At 48.6% G+C, this 13292-nt stretch overlaps 1 protein-coding gene across 6 annotated transcripts in view; it reads right to left on the bottom strand.

Moving 5' to 3' along the window:
• Positions 1 to 7999, bottom strand: part of HNF1B (HNF1 homeobox B) — a 52475-nt gene extending 44476 nt beyond the window's left edge. For 3 of the 6 annotated variants that reach the window (XM_012648647.1, XM_012648649.1, XM_012648650.1), the window contains exons 1-2: positions 7464 to 7999; positions 2658 to 2857 (exon numbers count right to left, since the gene is read on the bottom strand). In XM_012648647.1, coding sequence (XP_012504101.1) covers positions 2658 to 2857; positions 7464 to 7807 — 544 coding nt within the window. In that variant the 5' untranslated portion in view covers positions 7808 to 7999. The remainder of the gene's footprint in view (positions 1 to 2657; positions 2858 to 7463) is intronic. The other 3 variants (XM_012648646.1, XM_012648648.1, XM_012648651.1) reach the window with 2 other exon arrangements.
• Between the last annotated feature and the right edge of the window lie 5293 nt (positions 8000 to 13292).

The raw sequence follows: 13292 nt of genomic DNA, 5'->3' as shown, positions 1-13292 counted from the left end.
TTTACAGGTGAAGAAACTGAGGTTTAGACTGGTTAAGTGACTTGCCCAAAGTCACATGGACGTGGGGCAGAGCCAGGACAGGAGCCCAGCCTGTAGACTCTAAGGCTCCTAGTCACCGACCTATGCATCGCCTCTCACTAAAAACAAAACCAAACGATATACTCACAAATGCTCCAAATCTGACTTAGGTGACAGTCACAAAACCGACTCTTGAAGCTCTGTCCGTGGTGAGTGCGAGACACTCTCATAGCTGCCCTGTGGGGTGGGGGCTGCCTCAGTCTCTCGCTTGCCCTCTGAGGAAGCAGCAGCCTGAACAGTGGTCAGAACCAGCGCGTGCCCAAATCAGCCGCGTGGATTTACCTGCAGGTGCTCAGAACCTCCAGGTTCCGCTGACCTCAGAGTCTGGCCTCCAGCCTCTCTCAGTTTTTGAAGAACTAGACCTCACGTGTCCTCCAGCCACCACCAACTCTCCTCCATTTCCTTTCAGATTAATTGGGGGTGAGGAGCACAAAACGTTTATTGCCCACAAAAATTAACTTGGAGAAGCTGGCTTCAGCAGCCTCATTATATGCTCAGGGGCCAGCATGGACAAGGAGATTCTATGTACGTAAACTGGCCTGTGAATATTACCATTTATTATTTTTAATTTTTCAAGAAAATTTGTAATCGTGTATCATTTTTTATTCTCCTTCCCTCCTTTTTCTTCTCCCCACTCTGTTCACTTGTGTCCTTCATTAATTCATCTCGCTTCTTAATTTGCATCCCATGCTTGTGTGTCTTACATTCATCCTTCAGGACTTGACTCAGATGTCACCTCTTCTAGGAAGCCCTCCATGATGCCTGCAGGCAAGTTAGCAATTCCTCTGCTGCCCCCTGTGTAAACCTTTGTAACACCTCTTAGAAAGCTGCTGTCATTATTTATTCAAACATCTCAACTCCCTCACTGGATTGTAAGTCCCTGGCGAAAAGGACTTGCGTATTCCACAGCCTAGCATAGTGTTTGGCATATAATAGGTGCTTGTATAATAGTTACAGAATGAAGGAATGTTTCTTAAGCTTTATGTCTCATGTGACTTTAAAACAATAACAGTAACAATGACAACAAAAAATCCCTTGCAGAGACTGCCATACATTTTTGTAAAATGTCCCTTCTCAAGCGTCTTGAGAAACTTTCTGACATTTCTTGTTAGAAGGTTCCAGTCCACCTTTCCTGCCTCCCTCTCCTTTCTGAGGGAACTCTCATTGAACACAGTGAGGCAGCTCACATTAGAGATGCCACATGAGGCTTGGATTGGGCAGGTCCCAAGGGTTCTTGGGCCTTTAGAGATTGTGGCTCCTAAGAATCTTTTTAGACTTTCCAGGAACTACAGAGAGTTGCTTCATGTTAGAAACACAAATTCTGCAAGGGCTAATCACCATGGATAGTGGGTCAATCCATACTTTAGAAGCCTCCCCCAGTCCCCAGCAGCAAACAGTTCTCACTTTGCTTTTTCTAATCTACCCATTTAATTCTTCCAAAAAAAGCACAAACAACCACAATATAAGATGAACGCCTAAAACCTCTCTTTCCACCAGCCCACAGACACTGAGACAATAAATGCTGCAATCACTGTGGAGCAGTATGCAATAGTAAACAAGAGTGATTTTTAAAAGTGACTGTTCATGGAGCGAGGAAAAGCCCAACCCCCACTGGAAAGTGGTGGAAACTACCCCCTTGACAAAGACAGAGAAGCCTATGGCCCAGAGAATAGTGTGTGGGAAGAGTGAAAACTGATACAAAATTCTCCTGGGAAAAGGGCCAGATCAAAATAACGAAAGTGTAATGTCAAAGTATACTTTCCTAAAATAAAAACAGTATATCATTCATACTTTTATTGTTCAAATGCAGTTCAAACTTCCCTAGATTTCAAAACAAAAATCTCTCAGTATTATTGGTTGGAAGAAATCTTGGCACAGAAAGAAAACTTCAGGATGGGAATCAGAATGACAGGGATCGATGGGTCAGAGTTCACTTTCACTGTGCCCTGCCTTGGCTAGAAGTAGCTTCTTCATTAGACAGGGTCACCAGTGAGGTCCCCAAACTCTACCAATTTTGGTAAATGTGAGTAAGCACCTTAAATTGCTTCAGGACTCATTCTTCCCTCCCCCCTTAAAAAAACATGTCAGATTTTGAATATATTTATACAAACACCCTCTATTTTCTTATACTTTTTCCAGAAAGGAGGAAAATAGCAGGAATAGTGAGCAATATTATTGACTGCAATGAAATGTCTTTGTTGGAAACTCTGACAGGTGGTCATGTAGCAAGGGGAGAGGATGGGCTTACTTTGGGGAAGATATTCCCTTCTGTTCCCTACTTGGTTTCAAAGAGAAGGATGATGGAAGGAAGGGCCCAAAAGTTCAAGGTACATCACATACACTGAGGGGCTTGTCAAAGCAATTGGCTGGGTAGCAAGGCACTGTGAGAGAAGAAAATGCTGTCAGCCAATCCATCGTACCACAGCCATGAAGGCCGAATCCACCTGCCAGCTTCCTTATATTTGCCAAGAGCTCACAAAGTCCTTCTTGATGAAGGGGAAACCGAGGCAGCCCACAGGGGTCAGAGTCAGAGCAAAGGTTACTTCAGGTTGAGGCAGAGGCAGGATTAAAACACTTACGTCGGAGGATCTCCCGTTGCTTTCTGACATACCAGGTGTACAGGGCAGCGCGCTTCTGGGTCTTCATCGGGGTGCCCTTGTTGAGATGCTGGGAGAGGTGTGACTGGTTCAGGCCGGTGACATCAACCACCTCCCTCTGGGGGATGTTGTGTTGCTGCATGTAGCCCTTGATCATTTTGGCAGCCCTCCAAGGGTCCTCACTAGACAGATAAGCAGATGGTTAGGGGTGCTAGTGGGAGATGTCTGGGGAGAAATATTCTCTATCTGGGGGTTTCACCTACCCTTTCTGCATAACTGTGACTTCTCCACCTGTCCAAGCTACAACCTTGGGAGAGCTGTGAGGCCAAAATGGAACCTAAACAGAAGAGGAGGTGAAGGCCCTTGAACAGTATTCATTAGACAGAGTCACCAGCTGAGGTCCCCAAACTCTACCAATTTTGGTAAATGTGAGTGAGCACCTTGTACAGTATACTCTAGCCTTTCCTACTGAGATTAGCAGAGAAAAAAAGATTTCCCGTCTTCAGGAGTGGGAAAGCATTGCCACCGCTCTCTCTCATTAAGCAAAAAGAAAGCTCTTGTTTTCCTTTTCTTTCCTTCATTTTCCTGCAATGTGAGAGACTTAAAAGGCAAGAGACCCACTGGAAGGTGGAGATGCCATTAGCTTGGGGCTGGCCTGACTGATCGTACAAAGATAGGGGTAGTAGCATCAGTTTCTAAATTCGCCTAATTTCAGCCTCAAGTCCTTCTACATTATTTTCCTTCTGCATGGGTGTCTATTTCTTCTAAAATAGGTGTGAAACCTATGTGTCCACCACCTGAGAAGCAAGGAGGACTTCCTAGCCAAATAGTAAATAGTTTTCAGAGTTTTAGAAAAGTTTTCCAAAATATGATGACATTCCTCCCTGGGACTGAAAAATCATACCACTGAGGTGAGGCAAGTAAAGTTAAAAAAAAAAAAAAATTATCCACGGCCCCGCCTCCCAAACAAAACATAATGAGGACAAATAATTTCAGTTTTGGACATTAACGATCCCAAATGCCTTGTTCTTGTGCCAAATGCCTGTATTCTTATGTTTCTCATAAATGTCAAGCTTTGCATAGGAACATGGTTATACTTTTCATTTCTCATAAACACAGGTGTGCAAGAAGCTAGTATTTGTGCCTTTGAATTTTGTCTAAAATGTTTTCAATTTTGCCAATATCTTTTCTTGCTTATTAAATAGGTGCTTAAAAAGAAGGGATATAATCTAAAACAAGAAATTAGGAAAATAACGCACAGTACAGAACGAAAGTATTACGGAAGCAATATATCTACATATACTACTTATTTAATGCAGCTACATATTTAATTTACAAAAACAGGATCCCTTTACCGTATGTTGATATGTATGCATTAGCTTGGCAGAACATGAAAAAACGAAGGGAAAAGTAGTTTCAGATGAAACAAAAAAATAGTGTAAAGCAGAGGCCAAAATAGATAAGAGCGTGGTGATGTAATAACCAATTTATCTCTAAATGGTGCCTACAACATATAAAATAAAATTATTTTGTTTAATGAATAAAAATCCAGTGATCAAACAGATATTTTGTAAGTATTTGGATAGTTGTGATTATTTTAGCAAGCCTTTGATATTAAATTCGTGAGAACACAGGCTTTGATAGAGATTTTTGAGAAATGCAAACTTGTCAGATTAATTATGTATTAGTCAACGAATGTCTTAAGTATTTATATTTCCAAGTAATACAATATAAGGAAGCAACAGGAGCAAAAAGAAAATTCGTTACAGTCTCGAACGTGGAGAATTCACATTGAGTAAGAGAAAAACAATGCAATAAACATTTAAGACATATCCATGTAAATATCAGAGATCATTTAAAGGCTTATTTCTGGCGAATACTTCCACACATATTTTTAGGGTGGAAAACCACTTTCAACGGATACGACCAATAGCCTCAAAAGTTAGACAAAAAAAGCATTTGCATTTTAAAAGTTAATATTGCTTTAACAGATTCTTTGGCTGTTTTTCTTGTGCTTAAATTTCTTAACCTGTGTTCATTTCGTGTGCCTAAGAAACCTAGCGAAACAGTGTAATGCTCTACGTGCGAGTGGTTCTGTGGAAAGAGTGAATTAGCTCAACAATTGGGAAGGTTAAAAAAAAAAAAAGCCCACGAAAACCTCATAATTTATGGCAAAACATTTAAGCCCGAATTAAAAGCCTAGAGCTGGGAGTAAAATGGCGCTGTTATACCTTTATAGCGCTCCGACCCCCAAATTCACGCCTATTCACCGGGAAGAGCCCGGAGAGCTGGTTAGTTTTTATTTGAAAATACGGCTCACGTTCAGGGTTCCTAACCCCGATAAGTACGAGGATCCCGAGAAGCGCGCGCGGCCATTGTGTTCAGAGCACAGGTGTCAAGCGCCCGACCGCCCGGCACGCTCCCTCTGGAACAAGGACTGCGCTGCCCACGAGCACGGAAGCCCCGGACCCCAGCACAGTTCGCGGCGACTTGGTTTAGAAGCCTCAAGCCGCCAACTTGCCAAACGCCCCCCGCCCCGCGCCAGCCGTGAGCCCGCAGCCGGGGACCGGGAAGCGCGCAGTCCCCGACCTGCCTTTCTTGCCTTTCTCTTCTAGCAGGTATCGAGGGCGTCCCGGAGCTCCAAAAAGTGCCTTTTCTTTTCTTTCCACCTTAGGGAAACAGGGTCGGCAAAGAAAGGGAGTGCATGTGCCTGGGGCTCGGGAGCCCACTGTGCAGTGACCTGGGAACCGCTAGCGATTTCTTGAAAAATTACTTTAATAAAGTCCGACACTCCCAGGGGTGGGGGAGGAAAGGCAGCGCCCGCTCGGGAAAGGAAGAAAAGCCTCGAAGTCTGTCCCGCGTCCCTACGCCAGCCGGGGTCTCCGGCCGCCTCGTCCCCCTCCCCCGCCCCGCTGGAGCCCGGGGACGCGGGGGCGGGGGAGAAGGCTGAGGTTCGAGGAGCCGGGCCTGGCTCTCAGCCCGCCGGGCCTGCGGGCGCCGGCGACCCTGGGGCTCCGCGGGCGGCTCCCGCTCTCGGGCAGCCCGGGTCGGGCCCCGGGGCGGCGCGGGGGTCCTGGCTGGGCGCGCCCCGCAGCGCGGTGCGTGTGCGCTGGGAGCCGCCAGCAGCCCGGCGTCTGCGTTTTTATTTCCTTCCCCCTCTAAGCCGCGTTTACAACTTCACCAATGAATAACCCGCCTCTCTTTTCAACCTAATCGCGGCTCTTTGTGTATCTTTCTGTTGATGATTTATAGAAATAAATTAATAACACCCCAACTCCACGTGCTGCAGTTTATGTTACATCTCCGCTGCGCGCGGCCCGGCGCGGGGCCCGGTGCGGAGGGGCGCCCCAGGTCTCTTCGGGCTTCCCGGGTCCTTCCAGCGCCGCGCTGGAAAGCGGCCGCCTGCAGCCAGGAGGCAGGGCCTAGGCCCTGCGGGCCCGGGTGGCCGGCGGCGGGAGCCGGCTTAGTCCGCCGGGCCCGGTGCAACCTCCGGGCCTCCCTGGCACCGCAGCGGCTCCGAGGGGCTCCCCTCCCGACCCCTCTTAGTCCCCGCGACTCACACCTGCCGGAGTCCTAACCCCAGCCGGGAAGAAATCGCCGCCACGCCGAGAAATGGCGAGGGAAGAACCTCGGACCTATGAATTATAGCAAAATGCTTTCAGGGGAAAAAAATCTTGAAGTCCCCCTGATTGTCTTGGCTACAGGGAAAACCGCCATGCCCCCGGAGCGCAAAATCAAATGCAAGGTCATAGCCCACCCTAAACTGCCACCGCAGGCTTGCCGGGCCGAGGCGCAGTCCTGGCCCCTACAGCCTTGAAACCGGGGCGCTCGTGTCGGAGGCCACTCGAGGGGCTCCTTCCTAAAGCCTAGTGGCCGGGAGCGCAGTGCGGTCTAAGGGAACCGCTCCGCTCCGCTCCTTGGATAATTAGTAACCAGCTGTCAAAGCCTAGGCCGGTCCGGAGGACAGACAAACGACCCCGGCCCTGGGGTAGACTGCCAGCCCGCCTGAAGTCCCTGGGGGAGGCCGAGTGTCGGCAGCGAGATCCAGAAACGCTCTCCTTTCTCAGATTGAGACCAAAGCCTCTGCGAACTGAGGTCTTAGCCGCACTTGCCCCACAAACCCCCGCGTGCTTAGACTCGTGGTTTCTTTTGCCCCGCGCGGGTCCACCCGGGCCCTACATGCAAACATCCCGCTTTGCAAATCTAAACCGGCTTTGAGGGTTCCAGATAATCCCGGGCCTTCCATGGGCTCTGCTAATGAAAAGCCCACCGAAGAACTCGCCTCCCACATCCCAGCCCCGGGTGTCGCTTGTCCCTCAGCAAAGAACCTCAGGTCGCTGTGCCCGAGGCCGACCTGCGGCTTCCCCGACCCGAGGCAGCGCGGAGGAGAAATGCGTGGCCTGGGGCTTGCGGGGCCGCGAACCTCTGCTCCCGGAAAGCTGCAGCTGTTGCCCCGCACCCACTCGCGCCTTCAGTCGCGTGGGCAAACCTCCGGGCAAAGGGCTCCGCAGCTCCAGTTCGCCCCGGCCGAGGCCCAGCCCCGCGGGGAAGGCCCTTGGGTCCCCAACGCCGATTTGGGCCCGGGGAGAAGCCCCGGGACCCCAGGGTCATACGGCTGAGGGATTGGAAAGGGTCCAGGTGTTGGGAGAGGAGCGGAGCGCCCCCCTAGGAGACTTCTCTGGTGGGAAACAGGCTTGGCGATAGTGGCCGGGCGCAGCGTCACTCAGACGCGGGGACCCCGGGCTCAAGGGGCTCGGGCGCGTACTCTCCGCCTCGCTCCGTGCCTACCTGAGCATCCGGTCCACCTCCGCCCGCTGCTCCGCCGCCTCCTCGGTGTTGAGCGCCTGCAGCTCCTTGAGGATGGGAGGGGTGTCATAGTCGTCGCCGTCCTCGGAGCCCTCGTCCCCGGACAAGCGGCCCTTGGCGTGGCCGTTGGTGAGAGTATGGAAGACCGGCTTGGTGTCGGGCTCGGCCCCGCTCCCCGGGGACAGGGGCAGAGTCTCCAGCTTCACCCCGAAGTTCGGGGATGGCAGCAACTCCTCCAAGGCCTGGACCAGCACCTCCTTGGCGACCCCAGAGCTAAGCAGGGCGCTCAGGAGTTCTTGCTGGAGCGACGTGAGCTTGGACACCATTTTCCAAGGACGGAAAAAGAAGGGGTTGACGGGGGTGGGTGGGTGCGAGAGAGGGTGGAGGGGAGTTTCACTTGCAACCCCCAAATCCAGGAACCCCTCCACCCTTCAGCCTCCAAACACCTGTTACTCCTCGGGGTCCCGGAGTCTCCTCCGAGAGGAGTCAGAAAACTTCTAACTTGCCATGATCGCCACCATTAGGCCATATAAGATATGCAAATCAGTGGGAAGGGCCCAGCTTTCGGCAGGATGCAAATGATGGTGGGGAGGGGGGAAAACCGAGAGAGAGGGAGAGCCCGAGGGGCAGACGTGGGGAGCAGGAGGCTCGGGCCCGCAGCGGGCCTTGCCAGGGTCCATGGTACTCACGCTGGGGGGCTGAAGACCTTCTTTTACTGGTTCTATTTATCAGCCAAGCTGTAGCTGACCTTTGGACTTGTTAAGCAAGTGCTTGCAGCCCAGGCGCCGGGGCTTTCTCGCCGGTTACGAGTTTCGCTTTAGTCCAGAGAGAAGACACTACGCTTCGGGGTTCAGGTGAGAGCTGGAGGAAGTTGGGGTGCTCTTGGAAGAAGGGGATGGAGAAGGATGTGAGGAGTAGAGACCCTCTGATGCGTCCCAGCCGACGCAGGCGGTGGGCCCGGAGAGCCAGCCGTGCGGAGGAGAAAGGGAGCACCGGGAAGGGGCGCTGACACCTGGGGAAGGTGAGGTGGTGTTAGGCGGGGTGAGTATGTATGGGAGAAACCTCATTTATTTCTACCACGGTTGCCACTCTCCAGGTCCCAGGCCCTCAAGGGCCGGGTCTGGCGGTGTGGATTTACAGAATTGCCCGCCCTGAGAGCTAGGCAAGGGTGAAGGAGGCCGGGAGGACCTTTGGAAGGAGGTACTGATTAATTTATGGCTACAGGGAGTAGCCAAAGTGGAGCTCCCCCAGCAGCCCGGCTGCACCAGCGCCAGGCCTGGCCAAGCCGCGGGGGAGCTGGACGCCTGGGCCAGGCTCTCCTGTTTAAACCCGGAATATCAAAGCGCCTGTGCATTGGGGGCGAAAGTAGGATTGCCGGGCCTCGTTGCTAGCAGTGAAAGCAAAGCGTGGCCTGTGGCTGGATGGACAGTTGGAGCCGCATGTTCCCCGGGTTCACTCGTTTCTGGTTTATTCGCAGTTCCAGAATATCTGTGGTCTCCAGGGCCAGGTGACACACTCTGCATACGATCACTGCAGCAGTGGTGGAAGTCTCACACTCCAAGTAGAGAAGGTGCTGACAAACCCACTGAGGGAAAGAAGTTTTTTCCACTCTGGCCTGGACCCTGAAGGAAGCCATGGGCCTTTCAGCGCTATTGGAATTTCACCCGCATCTTCCCTGGGTGCATCTCCCCAGGGCAAGAGAGAAAGGAAGGAGCCGCACCCAAACCCACAGGCTGGGACCTGACTCACAAGAAGTAAGGGCTTCTTAGGATCTACCTCTCACCAACGCATAGCTTCTGGGGCAAGGGACACCCCTTCCCCTCTCTGAGCCTCAGTTTCCTCATCTGTAAAACAGGGATACTACTGATACCTACAGTGCAGGGGGGTGGGTGTTGTATACATTAAGAGACTACCCAATGAGACTACCTGTGCAACCTCTTTGTCTAATAATAGTGTTCACACTTTCCAGTTTGGGAAGGCAGGAAGCCAGTCCCCAGTAGAAAACTCTAGCCCCTCTGGAAGCTTAGGGTTTTCAGAATCAGGGAGATGCAGTACTAGGGTTGGAGGGACTGGGAGATTAGAAACAAGAATTCGGGATCAGCAGGAAAACTGCAAAGGAGCTTCTGAACACATTCTCCTACTCTTCCACCTTCGAAAGATAATTAGGAGGAAGTTAGGGTTAGGTTAGGGATAGAGAGGAATTTCAGCGTGGAGGAGGAGGGGTTCAGCCACTACCATCCGCTAGGAACAGGATCAAATCTCCTACGTGTATCAGAGCTGATGATGTGACTGATCCAGGCCAGGCTGCTAAGGAGCTAGGATGCTTCTTTTAAATACAGGGTCTGCTACACGCTGCTGAGTCTGTGCTGAGAGCCAGACAGAAGGGGGGTTGTTGTGTGCATAGAGCCCCGGGGAAGGTTTACACCTATCCCAGTCCCTCTTTCCCTGACAAACGGGTAATAACTTCATGGAATTGAGGGTCCTTCATTCACTGTCTTGTCTTTTAGTTTATTGTGACATATGGCAGATCCTTGCCCCTCATAATTCTGCCCAATGGAAGAATTCTCTGCTGTTTTCTGCCTACCCAGCTTGCCTCAAGCAGGATAATGAAGTGTTCAGAGTAAATGTCCCTGGAGAACAATCTTTTTTCCTGTCTCTCACCCGCTATCATGACAGAAGCATCGAGTATAATGAAGATCAGTTTCTGTGTTAAGGTGGGAAAACGCATTAAAAAACCAGCAATCACTTCCCTTTTAACAACAAAGCTTTGATTTGTAGTTCCAACTCCTGTGTGCCCTGACTCCAAAGCGTCTTTCTCTCTCAAAATTCAGGTGTCAGCAAACCTATTCTTCCCCCAACCCTAGCCAACTATGTGAACATACAGGAAGTTTTGCATAGAGTGCGGGGAAAACTTCTTGTGAGTGCCTAGGTATATCTTCCCGGTAATCTGGTTATTCCTATGTAACAACGTCCTATAATCCTCCTGCCCAGACCCCTACCTTGTATATGCCACTTGGTGCAACATAGGTGCTCACCAAGTAATTGCAACTATAGATTGGGGAATGCACATTTAATAGCTACCCTTCATATGGAAATTTAAAAAAAAAAAGTGTAAGTAGACCAGCAGACAGTCCTTCAGAATGTGGGTCATAAATGCTAACTAAATGAGCTATATCATAAAAACCTTTAGTTAAACTTCCCCCAAATAGAAGAAGACAGAGTATGATTGAAATAACCTTTGTTTATGCTTCATGTGGATAAAGTGGTTATGGACTGATATAGAAACCCCATTTTAGAGATGGGAAAATGAGACATACGACAGTCTAAGGAGTAAGTTAATGGGAGGGCTGAGATTGGGGCTCAGAATTTTTGAGCAGGGATTTAGGATGAAAGAGGAAGGCCTCTAACTTTCATTGTTTTGGGAAATGAGAAGTTGAAAGGGGGAGAGCTGGAGGATACACAGCAGGGAATAGAGTGCAGGCTTTGAAGAACTAAACTTGAGCCTGAGACCTGCTTAACCAACTGTGTGACCTTGAGCATGTTACACAGTCTTTCTGATCCTCAATTTCCTTATGTGCAAAATGATAATGACAGTCTACTGTGTTTTGCGAAGACTAAATGAGTTAGCAACTGCAGTTTCCTGGAATATGGCAGGCTCTTAACATATTTAGAAAGAAGAGGCAAATCATGAAAACATGCTAAGAAGTAGGACAACTGATCTCTTTGCGCTATTATATTCCCAGCTTGTTTTTAAGAGCTACTGAATTTGTGGAGACCATATTAGGTTTGTCTACTCAAATAATAAATTTGCAGTTCAAATCCCCAGGGTTTTTTTTTTTTTTAATGGGAGATGCAGCCCCTCGTATAAAATCATTTAAAGTCCAGTTGGCTCATTATTCTATGAAGGTGTTCTGAGCACCTCGTAGTTAATTTCACAGATTGGCAAATATGGCTCCTATGGACTCAATAGACCAAGGGATGTTTTTCTGCTCTTGTGCACACAGTCTTCACCCCACTTTCCATACTCGTCCTTCTTTGTTTACAGAAGAGAGACCCTGGTCTTTTCTATCCTCTGCTGCTCATTCTCCAAGACGTTCTCATTGATTCAGAGTGTCTAGAAGGCCTCAAAATGAAATCATCTCCAGAGTAAAACATAAATACTACCCTATCCTGGTGTGAAGGAGATTGGGAGCGTTATTGTTAGAGAGCAGCATTGCAGCCTGGAGAACATTCTAGACCTTGGGGTCAGAAGCCCAAGGTTCTAGTTCTGGCTACAATACTCCTTTCAGGGTGACTTTTCACCTTCCCAAAGAATTTGGCGAGTACCTTCTTTTGGCTTCTGGCTCTGCTTTTGAAAAATGGTCAGTAGGTTTTGAAGACCATTTAAATTTTCCAACATTTTTATGATCTGAAATTCCTGAAAGGTCTTAAATTACTAGGGTGTCTATTCCAGGCCTTTGGGCAGATGGTCCAAGAGCTCAGGCCAGACCTCTGTGGAGTGGTAGACATGAGACTTTTGACTGGCCATGAAGAAATACACCACAGACAGCAAGCCCCAGCAGGGGAGGGACCCCCTCCTGTCTTACTCTTTGGTGCCTGGAGGTGCTGTTATGTGGTAGGTCCTCAATACAATACTAGCTGAGTAAATAACAAGTGATCATCTCTGGATAATACCATTAAGGGTGACTTTTGTTTCCTTACTTATACTTCTCAGATTTTCCAAGTTGTCAGCAATGAAATTGTAGTTTAGAAATACTTTTCCCAAACACATAAGGGTACACACTGAGATTCCATTTATATAAAGTTAAAAAGTAGAAAAACTAATCCAGGGTGATAGAGGATTCTGGGGTGCTAGAAATGATCTATATTTTAATTGGGATGTTGGATACATCATCAGGCTATACGTGAAGGATTTGTGCATGTTGCTGTATATAAGGTATAACTTGCTAAAAAAAATTCCACTAAACAAACAATTCCAAAGTATTAAATGTATAAATGTAAACAGTGTAAGTTACTTTCTTGTTGGCAGTTGATGTGCAGCCCTCCAGATTTTTTCTTATTCATCAGTATAGTTTATCATCATTAAAGTCTATAAACTAGTATATTCCAGCAGTCAGCAAACTTTTTCTATAAAGGTCCAGATAGTAAATATTTTAGGATTTGTGGGCCATACAGTCTCTGTCACAACTACCCAACTCTGCTGTTACAGACAATACATAGATGAACATGTGTGGCTGTGTTCCAATAAAACTTTATTTATAAAAACAACTGGTTGTCTGGATTTGGCCCGTGGGCCACAATTTGTCAACCCCTGGATGAAGCACATAGCAGGTAGAAATCCATAAATCTGAAAGGGACCTTAGAAGTCATCTCACTTCACTTCTTTTTCTTCGGGATGAAGAAACAAATTCAGGGAGGAACAAAGACTTTTCCCGAGAGATATAGCACAGGGCACTAGGAAAATCTCAGCTTCGGAGTCGGATAGACCAACTGCTTTCTGGGAGTGTGTGGGCATGACTTTGGGCAAGTTGCTTAGTTTCTTTCAGCCTTTATATTATCACCAAATGTAGATGGTGGTAATGGAATATATACCTCGTGATGTTAGAAGAATTAAATGAGGTAATGCAGGGGCGGCTGGCACAGGCAGGGCACTGATCAAGTGCTTGCTCAGTTGCTGCACGAAGCTCAGGGACTCCCTCCCTTCTAAATGAGCACCTCCTGGTATAAGTTCACTAACAACCGCCGAGTGTTTACTGTGTGTGAAGTGCTCAGGGAGCACTTGGAGGGGACAACACATGGATATGGGAAGAT

This window comes from Propithecus coquereli, unplaced genomic scaffold (assembly GCF_000956105.1).
Source record: "Propithecus coquereli isolate 6110/MARCELLA unplaced genomic scaffold, Pcoq_1.0 Scaffold291, whole genome shotgun sequence".
In the NCBI taxonomy this organism is placed as follows: Eukaryota; Metazoa; Chordata; class Mammalia; order Primates; family Indriidae; genus Propithecus; species Propithecus coquereli.
The sequence above is the reverse complement of the archived record's forward strand: the minus strand, read 5'-3'. Positions and strand labels throughout refer to the sequence as shown.